The 18,705-nt window shown below is 36.7% G+C and overlaps 3 protein-coding genes across 3 annotated transcripts; all 3 read right to left on the bottom strand.

Moving 5' to 3' along the window:
• Nucleotides 1-6,952: 6,952 nt before the first annotated feature.
• Nucleotides 6,953-7,817, bottom strand: LOC112043888 (histidine-rich glycoprotein-like). Its single transcript, XM_024079550.2, has one exon. It carries the CDS (start codon nucleotides 7,744-7,746, stop codon nucleotides 7,024-7,026), a length of 723 nt encoding a protein of 240 aa, XP_023935318.1. The 5' UTR covers nucleotides 7,747-7,817; the 3' UTR covers nucleotides 6,953-7,023.
• A 5,544-nt stretch (nucleotides 7,818-13,361) lies between these two features.
• LOC112043886 (histidine-rich glycoprotein-like) lies at nucleotides 13,362-14,108 on the bottom strand. Its single transcript, XM_024079548.2, has one exon. It carries the CDS (start codon nucleotides 14,100-14,102, stop codon nucleotides 13,362-13,364), a length of 741 nt encoding a protein of 246 aa, XP_023935316.1. The 5' UTR covers nucleotides 14,103-14,108.
• A 1,761-nt stretch (nucleotides 14,109-15,869) lies between these two features.
• On the bottom strand, nucleotides 15,870-16,730 carry LOC112043887 (uncharacterized). Its single transcript, XM_024079549.2, has one exon. The coding sequence runs from the start codon at nucleotides 16,684-16,686 to the stop codon at nucleotides 15,967-15,969; it is 720 nt and encodes a 239-aa protein (XP_023935317.1). The 5' UTR covers nucleotides 16,687-16,730; the 3' UTR covers nucleotides 15,870-15,966.
• Nucleotides 16,731-18,705: the final 1,975 nt, after the last annotated feature.

The raw sequence follows: 18,705 nt of genomic DNA, 5'->3' as shown, positions 1-18,705 counted from the left end.
TCTTTCTACTATTTAGAGACCGCAGTCTCAGGTAAGCATTGATGTTACAAGATTGGATCCTCTGATAAAACTTTTACACTAATTAACGAGCGACTGCGGCCTTAGCGACGTGTGACGTCACGTCTCGTGGCAGATTTATGGCTCATTTGACACTAATCCCACCGACGCTGCTGAGGCATTTAAGCCATAGGGCATTTGCTCTAATTGATCGCTATATTCTTATATCTTTACCTTCCTATAATATATTCCTATAATGTATTATTACAAATATCGGCTGGTGGGAGGCTTCGGCTGTGGTTAGTTACCACCCTACCGGCAAAGACGTACCGACAAGCGATTTTGCGTTCCGGTACGATATCGTGTACAAACCGAAACGGGTTTTGTGAAAAACGAAAACCGAAAAAAAAATTATGCTACACCTAACAGGTTATCCCGTTTCCATCTAAGATTGCATCATCACTTACTATCTATCTATAACTATCAGGTGAGATTGCAGTCAAGAACTTGTTAAGACTAAAAAAAAATATTTCTTTAATTTTTATTTTATACTATCTTGGACTAGGTCAAGCTTCGCTTTGTCTTATGTGCACTTCTTCCCTACCCCTATGACCCCTGCGTCAACGTCACCTAGGTCCGATAAAATACAACTCTCTACACAACAAACTCTATAACGTGTAATTTGCACGTTGTAGAGACAACATCTCCTGAGGATGCTTCGATTTCGGGGTGAAACGTACGTAGAGAGTATTTTGCCGGACCTGAGTTCGTCGTTCGGCGTTCAGTTCGCATGGGTTCGTCGGCTTTTCGCGGAGAATAGCAAAATAAATAAATCATTATATATCTAGGTTTTAGTCTAAAGCCTTTTACGTTTAAATAGCTGAACAAATTATGATTGATACGGATATAAACAACAAAGACGTCAGCGAAAATATCGTCATAAACTTTTAATTATTTTATTATTCACGTTTTTTGCTATTGTTATAAAACACCTATTACAAGAGTCCAATTTATGCAATGAGGTTTCCAGTACCTACTAATCAACCAAAACCAAATAAATATAAAATGAGATGTCTATCTTGTGACCTTGAGTTACTTAGAATTGGGCCCTAAGCAGACGAACGATTGTGCTGCTGTTTGCTATAGATAATTTGTTGTTGATAAATAAATAAAATAATAATAATAAATAATAAGTGGGGAAGAATAAACAAATGTCTGCAAATATACTCGAGTGGGGTCTCAAATGAAAGCGCACTGAAAGAGAATATTGATTCACGACCTTCGGGGGTTTTCAAAATTTTCAATTTTATGTTATATATATTAGACAGGTGTAGGAAAGGTTTTCCATGGAGCATAAGTAACTTTAAACGGGGCAACTACTAGGTACCTATTCTACTGTCTACTGCTATACAATAACATTTCATTTAAAACCAATAAAATAATTATTTGCTCATTCCGATTATATAACACAACTAGCCGTCGCCCCGCGGTTTAACCTATTTCCCGTTCCCGTGAGAATATGGGGATAAAATATAGCCTATGACACTCACAAATAACGTGGCATTCTAGTGGTAAAAGAGTTTTCACAATCGGTTCAGTAGCTCCATAGATTACCCCCAAAACACTACTTTCATCATCATCAACATCATCATAAACAACCCATATTCGGCTCAAGCACGAGTCTCTTGGAATGAAAGGAGTTAGGCAACAAACTTTACTTCTTTATAATATTAAGTATACCTAGAGAACATAGAACTACACAACTGAATACGAAGTAATGCCGCCAGTAGCTTGCAGCTGTATTTAATTCATTAGCGGAATGATCCCTCATCCACGCTACATATGTGTACACCATTAGTGGAGGATTTAATTTGACGCCGAATGGAACCGAAATTGTGTCGCAGCACGTCGTCATGTTACGCTAAACCGTTTTGGACTAAAAGCTTGCGATAGTCAGACATACCTCATTTTGTGAAGACTGCAAGTTTGTGTGTCTATGCTCCTACCACAGGTAAGTATCGACAATTATGGTTCGAAATGTGATGGTTTTGGAAGGTTTGAAGAGTCCAGAACCATAACCGACTATAATGGGTGTGGTAAGCGAAGGTTGGAATTTATTGTTTAACTAAAATTTAATGTAGAACTATTTTTAACGATCTTCCAAACACGGTCAAAAATGTTTTTAAAAGATATTACGAATATACGATGCATGGGTGGAAATTGAAATAATACTTTTTGAGACAACCTGTGTACCGTCAAAGCAGCGGCACACTTATTACACAATTATGACGGCCGCGTGGCGCAGTGGGTAGTGACCCTGCTTTCTGCATCCACGGCCGTGGGTTCGATTCCCACAACTGGAAAATTTTTGTGTGATGAGCATGGATGTTTTCCAGTGTCTGTGTGTATTTATACATTATATAAGTATTTATATGTAGTATATAATTGTATATTAATATTATAATATCAACTATCTTAGCACCCATAACACAAGCTACTCTGTATGCTTACTTTGGGGCTAGATAGTGATGTGTATTGTTTAAGTATATTTATTTATTTTAAAGAAAAAAAAAAAAAAATTATTATGCTGTTTATTTTGCTACCCGCTAATGATTGTTCTTTTTTATCTTTTCAGTAAAACCAACATTAGTTTGTGTTGCATAATGGTCAGACTTAATTTAAGATTTATTTTGTAGAATAATAAATAAAGAAATAAAATAAAATAAAGCTAATGATTTTTTAAAGGAGCAACTGTTGTGTTTCTTGCCGCCTCTTCTCAGCAAAACCTGCCTTCCAAACCGGTGGTCTATAGAAATATTCAAGTGACATGACGTTTGCTTGAAAAGTGTTTGTAAATTAAGGCTACTTGAACTAAATGAGTTTTGATTTAGCGTTTTTTCCAGGCATAATATGACATATCATGTCATAGTTCTCAGACTTAGTTTCGCGGTAACCCTTCGAAAAATACCGTTATATTATGGGTCCCTTTACCGTACTTTAATTATTTATAGTACTAACGTAACTTTTAGGGTCACTAGCGAAAGGTTGTCACGAAGTTAAGGGACTGGTAAGGTACTTGAGACATCATGTTTCCTTTTCAAGATATACCAGGGAAAATGTCAAAATATGACCTACCTTGTATTATGTATATTGTCTGGACAATGGAGGATGAAACGTGCTAACTTTTCAAAGACATCATTAAACTATACTATACTGTCAGGCCATGTAAGTAATTATGGTAAAAACTTTCAGCCTTTATGAATTGAGGAATATCTGGCTACTACAGGCAATCGTTCCATTTCCTACGCATTAATTCAAAAGCTTCATTAATACAATTCTAAAAGCTGGTAGAGCTGGGCGATGAGTAAAAATAACCTTTTCGATACCTAATTACTGAAATGTCTCGATAGCTTTAGCTAGCGTGTGAAGGATTAATGAGACGCTGGCGCTATAAATCTGCCGCGTGGTGACATGACGTGTCGCTAAGTCCCCAACTCGCTCGGTAATTACCTAGTGTGAAAGGTTTATCAGTATTCCGTCTTAAGTATTCACGTCTTATTAATTACTAGCGACCAGGCTTCGCACGTGTGCTATGTAGATACTATACTATGTGTGCTGTAGCATGGTGCGGGCGACAGTTGCCTTATGACATTCATAATACGTACTATTATCGTAAATAGCGACAAACTTTCAAGAGTGAAACTAACTGTGAAACTAACTGTTATATTTCAGGTTATCTTATGGCACACCCCGCACCCAACAACGATCGCTGCCAAGCGGAAAAAACGCACGCTACGCTTTTTAAACCTCTTTTTTGTACTATAAATATATATTTTTTTTAAATATTGTACTTTTCGTACAATAAAAATAACTTTCCCCTTGAATCACTCCATCTATTGCTGATAGTCAAATCCGAATCAGAAACGATCTTCATCCATCTGTTTACAACTCGCAAATAATTAAAAAAAAAAAGAAATCTTTCTGGCATGATGGGAGAAATAGCTTAAGCGTTTCTGTCATGGGGCTTGTCCGCTTGTGCCAGAAGAAGTTAAATAATAGATAGATTGAAAGCCTTTAATTTACTGGTAGACAAAACACGATCAGTGACTAACAAATCTTGTTCTTTCTTTTTCCACTTACAAAACAGTTTCACTTAATGTATTAACTAACAGCGTCATTTAATGGCTTCAAATGGACACGAAGTTTTGTATCGTTTAAAATAAAATCTACTATATAGATCGTTTAAAATAGAATCTAATACAGAGCCTGATGAATTGGTAACGGCAAAAACATGCAGCAACAAATAAAATAATTCAATTAATTTATCTTCTACAATCGACGCAAACGGTTGATTGCTGAAATGTATCTTGGTGGTTATTCAACGAACAAAAAGGTCAAGGTTCTTTTGAAAGTACTTGTAATAATTGTATCTCTATATATGACGTATACCGCCAACCCGCATTGTGGCAGCGTGATGGGTCTAAGTTCCATATTTCCTTTCCTACAAGGTGATAAGCCTGGGCCTGTAGTAATAATTCTTATAGTAAATATATAAGAAATTGTAATGATTGTAAAAATTGTAAATTATAATACTGTATGATTTTTTAAAAGAGAAACTGTCGAGTTTCTTGCATGCTCTTCGCAGAACCTCCCTGAGACCAGAACCTGCCTTCCGCACCGTTGGTAGATATTTGCAAATACACAACCTTGACGTTTCAAAAGATAATGTATACTACGCCCACTTAAAATTAATTTTGATTTTGATAGAAAAAAAAAATATATAAAAAAGGTGTAGGTCCATATATAATTAGCACTTTAAACCCATTTAATGCCAAAAATACCGATACCAATACCCCACGCTATATCCCATAGCGTGTCGGGGTTGAAAGTGGGAAAGAATAACCAAATGTCTGCAAATATACTCGAGTAGTCTCAAATGAAAGCGCACTGAAAGAGAATATTAATGATTTGATCGAGAGTGTAATTAATAATATCATAACATTCGGGGGTTTTTCAAAATTTTATATTTATCTAAAGCTTTAGCTGCTGTAATTAATATTTAAAAAATCTGATTATTGTTAAATATTGCGGATTGAATTACATAATATTTACATATAATTTTATAAACAATGTTTTATAGAAAAGCTTTGAGTGCAATAATTATTTTTTTTCTACGATGTCACTGCTCACAGTTCTTGTGCCTGTGGTGTGGGCTGTTAAAAATTAAAATAGGCTGATAATGTCTCCCAAAAATCTCTTAAAAAATCTAGAACACACTGGAAAACTAAAACATTTTACTGAATTACGATCGAATTTTATTTACTGCACGGGTATCTAGTAGTTATTCAAAATAAATTAATCATGTGCCTACTGTAACTTATTATAGATATATTAGTATTAGTAGTCCATGATTAAGTCACTAATATATAGGGTAGCTCTGCGGCCTTATTATGTATCTCAGTGTACCATTCAAACAATGAGTCACTACATCGATTTTCGTCGTATTTCGTTTTTGTGATCATCTAACATAGTTATTTCTACGAAATTACATTGACTACGCCATTTTACATCAAGTGGCAATAATATTTTGTTTCAACAATCATCTAACATTAATATTTTAACAAAATAACGTAAAATAAAGTTACTGCCTGCTACTACCACTACTAGACTAATGTTACTTTACGTAAAATGACGATTATTGTGTCATTTCGTTGAAAATATAATGTTAGATGATAGCAAAAACGAAAATACGATGAAAAAGAATGTAGTGAATGATTACTTGATTGGTACCTACACCTTATTTTTTGCAAGCAAGCTTATTTTTATAATTTTGAATAAGCCAATTCAAATTTTGACTATGTAGATAAGTATATATGTATGGAAGTGGAAAATATGGAAAACACTTTTATTTGAATTTTAAAGAATAGATTTACATACAAAGTTCCGCCCCTCCCTCTTTAAAGAAAGCCTCGTAAACCTACAAAAACTTTTACAATCCAATTAGTAGTTTCAGAGATTAGTGTGTTGAAACAAACATACAATGGTTCTGTCAGAATTAGATAAAAAAATGATTTCAATACGTCAATATTAATACGTCGACGCATTGGGTTTGTGTACTAAATATTACTGTCTAAGTCTACAACCGATAGTATTAGCAAATTTTGTAAATTATTTTCCCAATAGAAAGCCACGTTGTTTGTGAGTGTCATAGGCTATTTTATCATCGTTTTCTCTCGGGAACGGGACCTACACGGTTGAAACCGCGGTGCGTCACCTAGTATTAGATCAATAGATGATGATCATTGATCATGTCACTTAAAGCCTAATCGAAAATATTAGCTTATTAATTAGGTATTTCTAGGGATTAAAAACATTTGGGGTGGTCCACCCTTATCTGAACCCTGAAAAGTAGATGTTGATCGTTAGACCTACCCGATATGCATATATTTGAGTTTGAGAAACAACGCGACACGAGAATTTAGTATTAGAGATTATAATTTATATGAGCTTTAATTAAAATAAAGTAATAATACTTAAATAAGCGTTAATTAAATTGAAGTTACCCGGGCTTCTGTGTAAATGGGATCCGTCTAGCCTGATAAAGTTATTTTGATAAAATATAATATTACTTTGTACCTAACTTGTATTCAAAACATTGAGTGAAAAGTGAAACTCTTGACCGTCCTTCAGTTTATTTCAAGTCGAGCAAAAAGTACGAAAATACTTGAACAGAAAATCAATTTCTCAAGTAGCTACTTAAAATATTACTTGGTTAAAATAAGGCATTATTTTTACTCATCTGTTAAATAGCGATTCCAATTTACTGTCACTATTAATATGTATTAATAGTTCGCGTTAAATTCGAATCGTTCAGCTGATGACATTTATATTTAACTTAAAATCACTTTATGAATAAATTACAAATTATATTAAAATGTGTATATTTACAGGTGCTTATATAAATTATAAATTAAATAACAATACATATGAAAACATAACATCTCTACTTTATACAATGACTACTGCTTAATGTCCCTTTTTGAAGCCCCAGTGTTTGTGGTCTTCGTGGCCTCCTTTTTTTCCGTGGCCGCTGTGGTGGTGGTGATGCTCATGATGGCCGCCCTCGTCGTGGTGACCCTCGTGCTCGTGATGGTGGCCTCCCTTCTCGTGGTGTCCCTTCTTGCCGTGGTGATGCTCATGGTGGCCGTCGTGTTTGTGACCGTGGTGGAAGTGGCCGCCCTTCTTGTGGCCGTGGTCTTCGTGGTGGCCTCCGTGGCCCTCGTGATAGCCGGACTCTCCGTGCTTGTCGTGGAAGTGTTTGTTCTTCTTGAACTCGTCTATTTTGTGCACTCCGTGATGTCCTTTAGTCGAGTGTCCCTTGTGATAGTGGCCCTTCTCTTCAAATCCGTGTCCTTTCTCACCTTTCTCGCCGTGGTGGTGATGGTGGTGGTGGCCGTCCTCGTGGTGGTGGTGTTTCTTGTGTTCGCCGTGGTCGTGGTGCTGTCCTTTGTGCCCTTCGTGGTCGTGATGGCCCTTGTGCCCGTGTTCGTGGTGGTGGTGTCCCTTATGTTCCTTGTGGCCTTTCTCTTCGTGGCCATGATGGTGGTGGTGATGATGTTCCTTACCTCCACCCTTTTCGAAATGGTGGGACGCCGCCGGTTCTAGATCAACGTCGCGTTTCTCTATGATTTCCCTTGCGCTCGTAAAAGCGACGAGGGCTAAAGTGCCCAGCACAAAAACTAGCTGCATCTTTGGTGTTACCTTATCTGCAATCGATTCGTTTATGGAAATTATTATTGTAAACTCGTTTTATAAATAGTAAATTGATTTACTCGCACCTACATTGGGCAATGATTGCAATTGACAGTGCTTGCATCCAATTTGTTGTCAGGGTCGAATGATTAATTGTAGTCTTTGTATCTGATGATAATCGTTAAAATTTCTATTTATTGTTAAAATTTAAATTACTTATGTATTTAACAAACTTACTCTTTAAAAAATTATATTACTCGATAGTTGATTGGACGGAAGGGCGTGGTTTTTCCTTGATGCTTCATGCTTGGTATATTACGAGAACTTTCTTTGTTGTGCTACAAATAATAGGTAATGATCGACACAATTTTTGATTAAAAACAATGGAAACAATGACTTACATTTAACATACCTATTGTTATTCGATGCTCGTAACCATTTCTGACAAAAACAACAATGAGTTCATTAAACATATTTCTGAATTTAAATTATTTCACTGAAACGTAATAAAAATAATAGTAGAGCAAATGATGCTAGGAAAATTGTCGCCCTACGATAATATTTTTTTAACAAATAATACAAACAGCAATGTCATGCTTTTAATTATATTTTTCACCATTCTTTTTAAATCTATTAACCTAACCTTTCAATTAGATCTCGAACTGTTGCTAAAGCTTTAATATTAATTGATATTCATTTAGTGCTATTACCCGGGTACTAATCTCTCAATTATATTTTCACCAGTACAAAATAGGTTATCTTTCTAAAATATGACTACAAAAACTCTCTGTAACTATTTACTTTATCCGGTAATATAATGGAACAAAACAAGTAGCCAATAAAATAAATAATTTCTTTGTTTATATTATTGGTTATTTCGTCAGTATTATCTTGGCTGCCGCCATAGCTCCGTCCGTCTTCGCCCATGGCCGAGATATCGAAGACAATTTAGTTGATTTTCATCTGATTCTGTTTTAAACCGTTCGTTCGCTCCGTTGCACCTTGGAAGTGGAAAATACTCGTAGAATTCAGAATGTTTATGTTTTGATATTTAGATCGTGTTAATAAGACGCTTGATTACTTTCACTGCTTGGTTACTTTACTCCTAAAGTATAAAAAAAAACAATTTATTTTTATAATCTAAATCAGAGGTTCCCAAACTTTATTTTCTCATAGACCACTTTCAAAATCTAGCTGATTGCGGTGGACCCCTTGAAGCTACATTACCATTTCCCAAGATTCGGCAAAATATGATATCAAATTATGGAAACTTCCGTTGCCCCTCAGTTCCAAACAACAAAATTATCAGTTTTCGAAAAAAAAGTGTGAATTAATATTGAATTAATTAATTCATTGTGCTGTGAAAGGATGTAAATTTGTTACATTCCAAAGCTGGCCAATGAAAAAGTTTACTTCCATCCAAGTTTACTTTTAATAATTTACCGGTTACTTACAGCATAGGGATCCAAACATTCTCACTTGTTTTATTTAGAAAGCATTCCATTCAGTATGAAACTAGATAATATTTCATGGACCCCCGCTTACGAACCGTGAACCCCCATTTTTTTGTCACGCCAACCTAGACCCTGTTGAGTCTCCCGTGAACCCTTGGGGGTCCGCCTGGACCACTTTGGGAACCAATGATCTAAATCAATCAGTATTTTAAAATGTATGCAAGACATTGATGGAATTACTTTTAGTTGCTTGTACACTATGGCTCAACCTGATTTGTAGTACTAATTGAATTGCATTGTATTATGCTTACTACAGCGGTTCTATAATAGAATTAATATTTTATCAATTGTTGGTTGAGATTGTTGCAGCGATGTTGATTGTATAATAGAAAGTTTCATGTACCAAATAAAGGAGTATACAGGAGTGTACAATGTATACTTTTTTATTGGGTACTTCTTTCCTTCCTTTTTTATTTGTATTCAATACTTCGGGACATTTCAAATGTTAGACAACATTTCTGTGGGAATATTGTTGGTCTAGTTGGTTGTGGATGAGTGTCCTGGTTGAACTTCTGGGTCAATTCATATTTCTAAATGCCTCTTTGGTTCTATGTGAGTTTGGATACGAGATATATAGATATATTCTTTACTAGAAACCGACTAGACTAGACTTCGTCTGCATGGAATTTAGTTTTTCACAAATCCCTAGGGAACCATGGATTTTTCCGTTGGATGTGTTAATATATCTTAATACCAAAATTCAGCTAATTCGGTTTAGTAGTCGAGGCGTGAAAGAGTAACAAACATATGTCATCAAAATCATCAGTTTTCGCAAATCTCGGGAAACCATGGATTTTCTGGGATAAAAATTAGTAGCCTATGTGTTAATCCAAAGTAAAATCTATTTCCATTCCAAATATGAGCCAAATCGCTTCAGTAGTAGCGGCGTTAAAGAGTAACAAACATCCAAACTTCCATGCAAACTTTCGCGTTTATTATTCGCGAAGGAAAAACATCGTGAGGAAACCTGCATACCTGAGAATGTTTTTTTGTCTACGTGTGTAAAGTCTGCCAATCCGCATTGGGCTAGCGTGATGTACTATTAGACTAACCCTCATTCTGAAAAAACACTCGCGCTCAACAGTGAGCCGATTATGGGTTGTTAATGATGATAATGATGATACCTAAAGCTACTCATTTATTTTATTTTTAGTTGACATCAAGAGCTCAATTTGAGACGAATATCTTAGCATTCCATGGATTCACCGTGCATGTGCCGGGTCCATCGCGTGGTCGAGAGAAAAACACCAAGCAAAGTCCAGACATGTGACTACTGGATGTAGAGTTAAGGAATTCCTTGACGATCGATCAACACTCCCCTTCTCTGCTCGTGTCGTTCTCCCTACCTATCTAAATTTGGACCTACATTATGAGCTATTACGCGTATTAAATACACGTGTGGTTCAGAAGTATTGTGTCTTATTTCCATTTTTGTATTATTTGTACAAACTACGCAGCTCTACAGTCGTAGCGCCTGTAATGTATAGTGTAATATATAGTTCCCTTCGCCGTGCTACGGTTTAGCTGTTTTGTTTTTGTAGTTTCTAGTGTTACTTGGAAAAAAAAAATAATAGTAATTAGGACATTTGTAATAATATCGCACAATTATTCCATTATATAAAATTGTCCAATAGAAATTCTGTTAGTCTGTTTAAAAGTTATGGAGATACTACAAAACGGCTATATTAATGGCATTCTTAGAGCATTTTCAACTTAAAATATTATAAAGAAATAAAATATTAATTTTATTATAAAAGTACGTTTTATTTTCTAAAAAAAATCATTTTATTTGACATCTCTCATCATCTCATGATCATCTAGGGACCTGTATCGTAAATACTTACCATTATGGGCTAGACGAGGTGACAATATTTTTATTGGAGTTTACTCCGTATGAATCGATTTTTCATACATAGCCCGCGGTATGAAAAAAATATGCACATGCACATGCATGTGTGCATGCATGCATGCACATGCGTGCACACACATGTGCACGCTGTTAACGGGCGCGCACATCGCGGCCTGCTGCTCCTCGGTTGCGCATCTTTCACTTTTCAGGCGAGCGACATACGCCTATTTAGACAGTCGATCTGAGAGAGTAAACTTTTGCAGAAAACCAATACAAAGTCTACTTACTGACTATCTATTAAAAATCCATTTTGCTTAATGTGTGCTACTAGCCTTGTGTGAGGAGTTCTGTAATAATTTGATAATATCTCTCCTCATTGATATTTGTCCAATGTAGAGCCTGTGTGTATGAGCCAGACCTTTGTGATTATGAAAAGCTGAAAGTTTGTCAATTCAAGCATGCGTTTGCTCACTGTAGAGCCGGCATCTGGAGGCCTATTCTGTAATGATGTTTTGTATAACTCGCAAGTGCGAGTTTCGAATTCACCTCTATCTCTCTCTGTCTAACATGATACTATAGACAGAGAGATGCGAATTTGAAGCTCACACTGTCGAAGTGATAAAAAATATCGTTACATAATAGCCTCCCATAAGTCGTCGGATCTCCTGAATTTCTTACAGGCTGGTATGACTTGATAACAGTAAGCAACTATAGTCTATTCTTCTAGAGATAGGTTTCTCAAATTAATGGCTTCACGTACCCCCATTAAAGTTTTCAGAAGATAGCGAACCCCTTACACACCCAAAGACGAAAGCCAAAGAGAAAAATCATTTTAAAATCAATAATTATTGTCAAAAATTATGACAAATTTCTGTATAATTTCAACATAATATCGTTTTTTTTTTTTTTTCATTATTATGACTTGGAGTTAGCCCAATGTTGCGTATCATATTGGATGTTGTAACAAAACATAAAGGATATCCACCGCTTTGCCTCAAGAGTTCGGGATATTCTTCCTGTGCCTACTAATTCAGCCACCATTACGTAAATCTTGTCGCGTACCCCCTACCGGCAAATGGTATAAAGCAGAGTTTCCCCACTTTGAGAAACCCTGCTTTATTCGTACAGTTGCCTTACGGAAACGACTGTTCGTCGCTAGCGCAGTGAATAAACTGCTTTCTTAGTGCAAACTGACCTCTCAGCTATCGTTTTTTGTTCACTTGATCGGTTATAATGTAATTACATTTCTAAGAACCACTTCCGAATCTTCGATGTAATATAAATTTCGACAGAAACTTGGCAAAAACGACAAAAATGAAACTATCATTCGTCTTGTACGAATATTTTAATATTATATTGACTCTTTTTGACTTAATTGTCTAAAACTATAAAAGAATATATAATTTTTTAAAAGTATTCGAATTTTAAAAGTACACCTAAACGAATTTTTCAAAGGTTTTTCGAAAGGAAGTTTTCAAATAAAAATATGAGTATGAGTATGATAATTTCCCTCAGTTTTTACTGAAATTAATCAAAATATTTATAAAGTTGGTAGGTAAGGTATACGCGTATATAGTCATCAAAGTTATTATAGTAGTACAGTACAGTAGCACATTGTATCTACCTCATGAAAATATGCAAATTTTGAGTGTTATATAACGAGCGAGATTTTAAATATTATTAAGGTTTAAATTTTATTTAATTATTTTTATTTATTTCAGTTATTTGTATTATAGTCAAATTGTAATTATTGTAATAATAGTTATTTGAAATTGTATTTTCTTTGTGGGAATTCATAATATTTTCATTACACTCTACTTAGTTATTGTAAAAAATAATAAACACAACCAATATTCAAATTTATTTTTAAATCAAAATCTGAAAGTTCATTTTTATTTCATAGGTGTTTGTTATTTGTTAAGCAATGCTGCTAATTGGTAAGTAAATTCGAACTAGATCTCCCGAACACCGAAATACAAGTTCAATTTGTATTAAATTGGTGACAAAAGAAAATAGTTTCTTTGCTTGCCTATTGTCTATTGCTCGTTTATTTGATCTGAGTTTAATAACCAGTCAATAAATATTTTTTATATTAAATTTCGTTTTTTTACCTAATATATATTTTTGTTTGACTTTTTGTTTTTTAAATAAAAAAAAAATTAGTTTAAAAACTTTTTATTTGTTGTAGTAAAAACATAACAAAACATAAATTAACAAATTCAACGATTAACATTATGTTTGGTACTGGCTTAGTGTCCCTTGTGGTGCCAGTGCTTGTGGTGGCCGTGTTCGCCCTTCTTGCCATGGTCATGATGATGGTGGTGATGCTCATGGTGGCCGTCCTCTCCGTGGTGTCCCTTGTGGTGGTGGTGGTGTCCTCCATGTTCGTGGTGGCCGTGTTTGCCGTGGTCATGGTCGTGGTGATCGTGGTGTTTGTGGCCGTGGTGGAAGTGACCGCCCTTCTTGTGACCGCCCTCATGATGGTGACCGCCGTGGTGCGAATGGTGTCCCTTCTCGCCGTGGTGGTCGTGGAAGTGCTTGTCCTTCTTGAATTCATCGTGGTGTTCGATGCCGTGATGGCCCTTCGTGTCGTGGCCCTTGTGCCAGTGGCCGTGCTCGTCGTGCCCGTGCCCGTGGTGGCCCTTCTCTCCGTGGCCGTGGTGATGATGGTAGCCCTCGTCGTGGTGGTGGTGCTTTTTGTGGCCGCCGTGCTCACCGTGGTGACCTTTGTGACCTTCGTGGTGGTGATGGCCCTTGTGTCCGTGGTGGTGCTCATGGTGTCCCTTGTGTCCCTTGTGGTCGTGGTGATCGTGATCGTGGTGATGGTCACCGTGATGCTCGTGGCCACCGCCCTCGTGGTGTCCACCGTGGTGGCCGTGGTGGTGAGACGCCGCCACCTCCAGATCAGCATCGCCCTTGGCCCCGATCTCCCGGGAGGAGACGGCGGCCACGAGGGCCACGAGCCCACACAACACCAGAAGGCTTCTCATTGTTGGTCAGACAAGTAGCTGTTGAATGATATTTTGCCTTGGCAGCGATGATATTTTATACTAGTTAGCCGCTACGGTTAGGAAATTTGATGTTGACGTATTTATTGTCAAGGCTGCAAATGTAATGAACGGTAATAGATTTTCACTTCCAGGTTAATTGATATACGAATATCTATTCGACTTACCATTATTCGTGGGAAGGATTTTTGGGAGAATAATGTGGTTTATTCGTTCGATTTTGACTTGTTTTATAGGCTTTTTTATACATACAATTATTACTTACACAAGTAGGTCCATATTTTATATACGCATGCAAAATTTATATCTATTTAATACTGATATAGGTTCAAAAAGACATTTTTTGATTATTCGCTTCATCAGACTTTAATGAAGAAAAAGTCAAAGGACTTCTATTAAAAAAATATAAATCCATACCTACTGTAGAACACTTGTTAAAAACCTATATTATTATAATGTATTATTTTATCTTTACGTTCTTTGATGTGAAGGAAAAATAGAATAACGTTCCAAAACTCCAAAATTTAGTCTAGGTATGTATTCAAAAGAGCAGTGATAGCCTAGTGGATATGACCTCTGCCTCCGATTCCGGAGGGTGTGGGTTCGGGTGTGGGTTCGAATCCGGTCCCGGGCATGCACCTCCAACTTTTCAGTTGTGTGCATTTTAAGAAATTAAATATCACGTGTCTCAATCGGTGAAGGAAAACATCGTGAGGAAACCTGCATACCAGAGAATTATCTTGTCGTGTGTAGTAGTGTGTGAAGTCTGCCAATCCGCATTGGGCCAGCGTGGTGGACTATTGGCCTAACCCCTCTCATTCTGAGAGGAGACTCGAGCTCAGCAGTGAGCCGAATATGGGTTGATGACGACGACGACGATGTATTCAAATCATAGTCATTTTGTAATGTGAAATAATATTTGCCTACTCTAGCCTTCAGGACGTAGTTTAGGTATTTCCTCACAGTGGAAATTGCCAACTACCGTAACGGGCAACTATGAATACACAAAGCCTGCAAAATATTCAAGACTGTATGTGAATTGAGTGAATATTTCGGTATTTAACTGAAAATGAAAATGTTTTGTATGTGAAATTATTTTGCCGTTTAATATTTGTAACTAAAACTACACGAGTATATAGCGAGTACCTAACCATTAATTTAAGTTCTCTTTTAACTATGAAATAGAATAAATTTCAAGTTCATCAGCATCATCATTAACAACGCATATTCAGCTCACTGTTGAGCATGAGTCTCCTCTTAGAATGAGAGTGGTTAGGCTAATAGCCCACCAAACTGGCCCAATGCGGATTGGCAGACTTTACACACTTAGGGAATTAAGAAAATTCTCAGTATAAGTACTGTTTACATAGCCTTACAATGGTTTTCTTTCACCGTTTCAGAGACGTGATATTTAATTTCTTAAAATGCACATAACTGAAAAGTCGGAGGTACATGGCCGGATTTGAACCTACGCCCTCGGAATCAAAGGCAGAGGTCATATCCACTGGACTATCACGGCCATTACAAGTTAACCATAGTGGAACAAAATTCAGAAATAATAAAAAAATAAAACGCCTAAAATTTATTGCACATTTTAAGATGAATCCAATGAATTTTCTACCTGAAGTGGTACTAAATTTAATCATTTGTATTTATTTGGTTTATTCGTGTGCAAATTTCGAAACATTAGCGCTGAGTATCAGTTTGAGTGTGCAAATAACCATAAGCATGAAATAATTCAAAGGATTGTATTTAAAAAAATCATTTTTGTTTAAAAATAGCAAACATTTATTTACATATCACAAAATAATCAACAATAACAAAACCTTAGTTCTTCGTTTATGATTTAATGTCCCTCCCAGCCCCAATCCTTGTGTTCGTCATGACCACCCTTGTCGCCGTGGCCTTCGTGATGTCCCCAATGTTCGTCGCCGCCTGCTTCCTCGTGGTGTCCTTTCTGGCCCTTGTGGTACCCCCCTTCTTCGTGTTCGCCCTTCTTTCCAAATTCATGTTCATGGAAACCTCCTTCTGAGTGCCCCTTGTGGAAATCACCTCCCTTCTTGTATCCACCCTCGTGGTGGAAGCCGCCGTAACCTTCTTCGAAACCAGACTCGCCATGCTTGTCGTGGAAGTGTTTGTCTTTCTTGAATTCGTCTACTTTGTGGACTCCGATATGGCCCTTAGTCGAGTGCCCTTTATGGAAGTGTCCCTTCTCTTCGAAACTGTGTCCTTTTTCGCCCTTCTCTCCCTGGTTGTGTTCGTCGAAGTAACCGTCTTCGTGGTGGTGTCCTTTCTCATGTCCACCGCTTTCGTCGAAGTGTCCTTTATGTCCTTCGTGTAGGGAGTGTCCCTTCCTACCTTTGTCAGATTCGTGATATCCTTTGTATCCCTTATGGCCGGATTCACCATGTTCTCCATGATGGCCACCTTGGTAGTCTTCGCCGCCTCCTTTTTCCCAATGATGGGAAGCGGCTGCTAGCAGGTCAGCTTCTCGCTTTTGCCGCACATCTCTTCCATGTACAAGCACTACAAAGATCACAAAACCAAACACTGCGGTCGTCTTCATGTTCCCGATCTCCTGGACTATTCACTAGCTTATTGCTCAATGTTGCCCGTTGCCAAATGATGCCTGTTACTCATTTCATGCAGCTTATATAGTATTGCCAATACCACACTGAGTTGCCTTTAATGTCAGGGTAAAGCCTGGCGGTCACAAGCGCGAGTGACCTAAATTATTCATAAATTACATTTATTGTTATCGTAATTCGACGAATGTTCTTTATTTGTCAATGAAATTTGTAACTTCATTTGTTATGTATTTGTAAGAATCTTTATTAATTTGAGCCATATTTACAGAAGGTTCATACATTCATACCGAAGGCACGTAAATTCATTGACAGACTAATGTGCACGCACACGGTTAAGTGCAGCTTGCTTTATGTTTTGCGGGTATCCACGTATGGAAATGAAGACAATTTTCCTATTCTGAGGTCTTGATATTCTAAAAATCAATCAGGTCTTTGTAAATCATGTACGTACACTCCTGTAAATATCGTAGTCAATTTCACCATTAAAACTTATATGTAATTGTAAAAAGTTGAAACGTTTACATATTGATATAATGACATTAGCTATGATCAGGACTTAATAAAGCTTTTAGAATCAATAAACGTTAGAGTTGCTGGAATGCCGATCTAAAATGCATAGTGTAGTGTAGGAACAATAGCGAACCGCTGTTTTCAAGCGGCATAAGATTGTGGAATTTCGAAATTCTTACGAAGTCTTTGTCAAATGGCGGACGTCCGTATACGCCCTTTGAAATATATTCTTCACTAACCATTGTAATTTATTTTCTAATTTATTGATAAAATGCAGACGCCCGCAACTTCGTCTACGTGGAATTTAGTTTTTCACTAACTCCGCGGCAACCATGGATTTTTCCGGGATGTAAAGTAACCTATGTGTTGAACCAGAATAAAATCTATTTCCATTACAAATTTCAGCCAAATCTGTTTAGTAGCCGCAGCGCATAGGTGGAACAAACATACACACTCACACATTTACACACACACACACTTACACACATACTTTCGCCTTTATAATATTAGGGTGATTGTACTAATTTAGAGATATTTGAGTAATTCTAGCTATAGCAAGCATCTCTAATGTTATAATGGAACAATTAGACTTATTAGTCCGGGATCAGTAAAACAATTTTTTACAACTCATCATCATCATCATTATCAACCCATATTCGGCTCACTGCTGAATGGCACTGGTTCTCAGAATGAGAGGGGTTAGGCCAATAGTCCACCACGCTGGCCCAATGCGGATTGGCAGACTTCACACATGCAGAGAATTAAGAAAATTCTCTGGTATGCAGGTTTCCTCACGATGTTTTCCTTCACCGTTTGAGACACGTGATATTTAATTTCTTAAAATGCACACAACTCAAAAGTTGGAGGTGCCCCGGGCCGGATTCGAACCTACACCCTCTGGAATCGGAGGCAGAGGTCATATCTACTGGGCTATCACGGCTCTCGTGACAACTGTGTTCTACAACGAATTACTGTCAACTTAATTTTTCGTGAATAGCTTTATCTTGACGAGACGATCAACTCTTTTATTTACGAAAATTCTTGAATCTGGTACCTAACTGAGTTACCAGGAAATAAAAATTTCCGAGCGTCGGAACGAGATAATATACAACGCAATTTGTAGAACATGGTGGCTGTTAAATTGTATAACTATTAATTAAGCAACAGTAAAAAGAACATTCGGTTAGTAACAACTTTTGATACTAACCAGAACTACCCTCCTCCCGAGTTATTATATAGCGTATTAATATCGAGGTTATTCCCGAGAATTCCTGGCTATATTGCTATATGAACAAATATTGTGTCTAACACATATCAATTAAATTTTTTTAATTGTTTTTTATTTATATTAAATATTATCTGCCCTGATATGTACAGATCAGCTGGCCTATTTTCTATTTTGGTCTTTATTATCAACCCATCAAAATAAAAAACAAATCAATTGACAAAATGTCATCCACATACTATGATACAAAATACAAATGTCA

The sequence above is a fragment of the Bicyclus anynana genome, chromosome 9 (assembly GCF_947172395.1).
Source record: "Bicyclus anynana chromosome 9, ilBicAnyn1.1, whole genome shotgun sequence".
Classification (NCBI taxonomy): domain Eukaryota; kingdom Metazoa; phylum Arthropoda; class Insecta; order Lepidoptera; family Nymphalidae; genus Bicyclus; species Bicyclus anynana.
The sequence above is the reverse complement of the archived record's forward strand: the minus strand, read 5'-3'. Positions and strand labels throughout refer to the sequence as shown.

What these genes read in the sequence shown, in the direction of transcription:
- LOC112043888 (XM_024079550.2), bottom strand. Translation starts at nt 7,746, where the DNA reads ATGCAGCTAGTTTTTGTGCTGGGCACTTTAGCCCTCGTCGCTTTTACG.
- LOC112043886 (XM_024079548.2), bottom strand. Translation starts at nt 14,102, where the DNA reads ATGAGAAGCCTTCTGGTGTTGTGTGGGCTCGTGGCCCTCGTGGCCGCC.
- LOC112043887 (XM_024079549.2), bottom strand. Translation starts at nt 16,686, where the DNA reads ATGAAGACGACCGCAGTGTTTGGTTTTGTGATCTTTGTAGTGCTTGTA.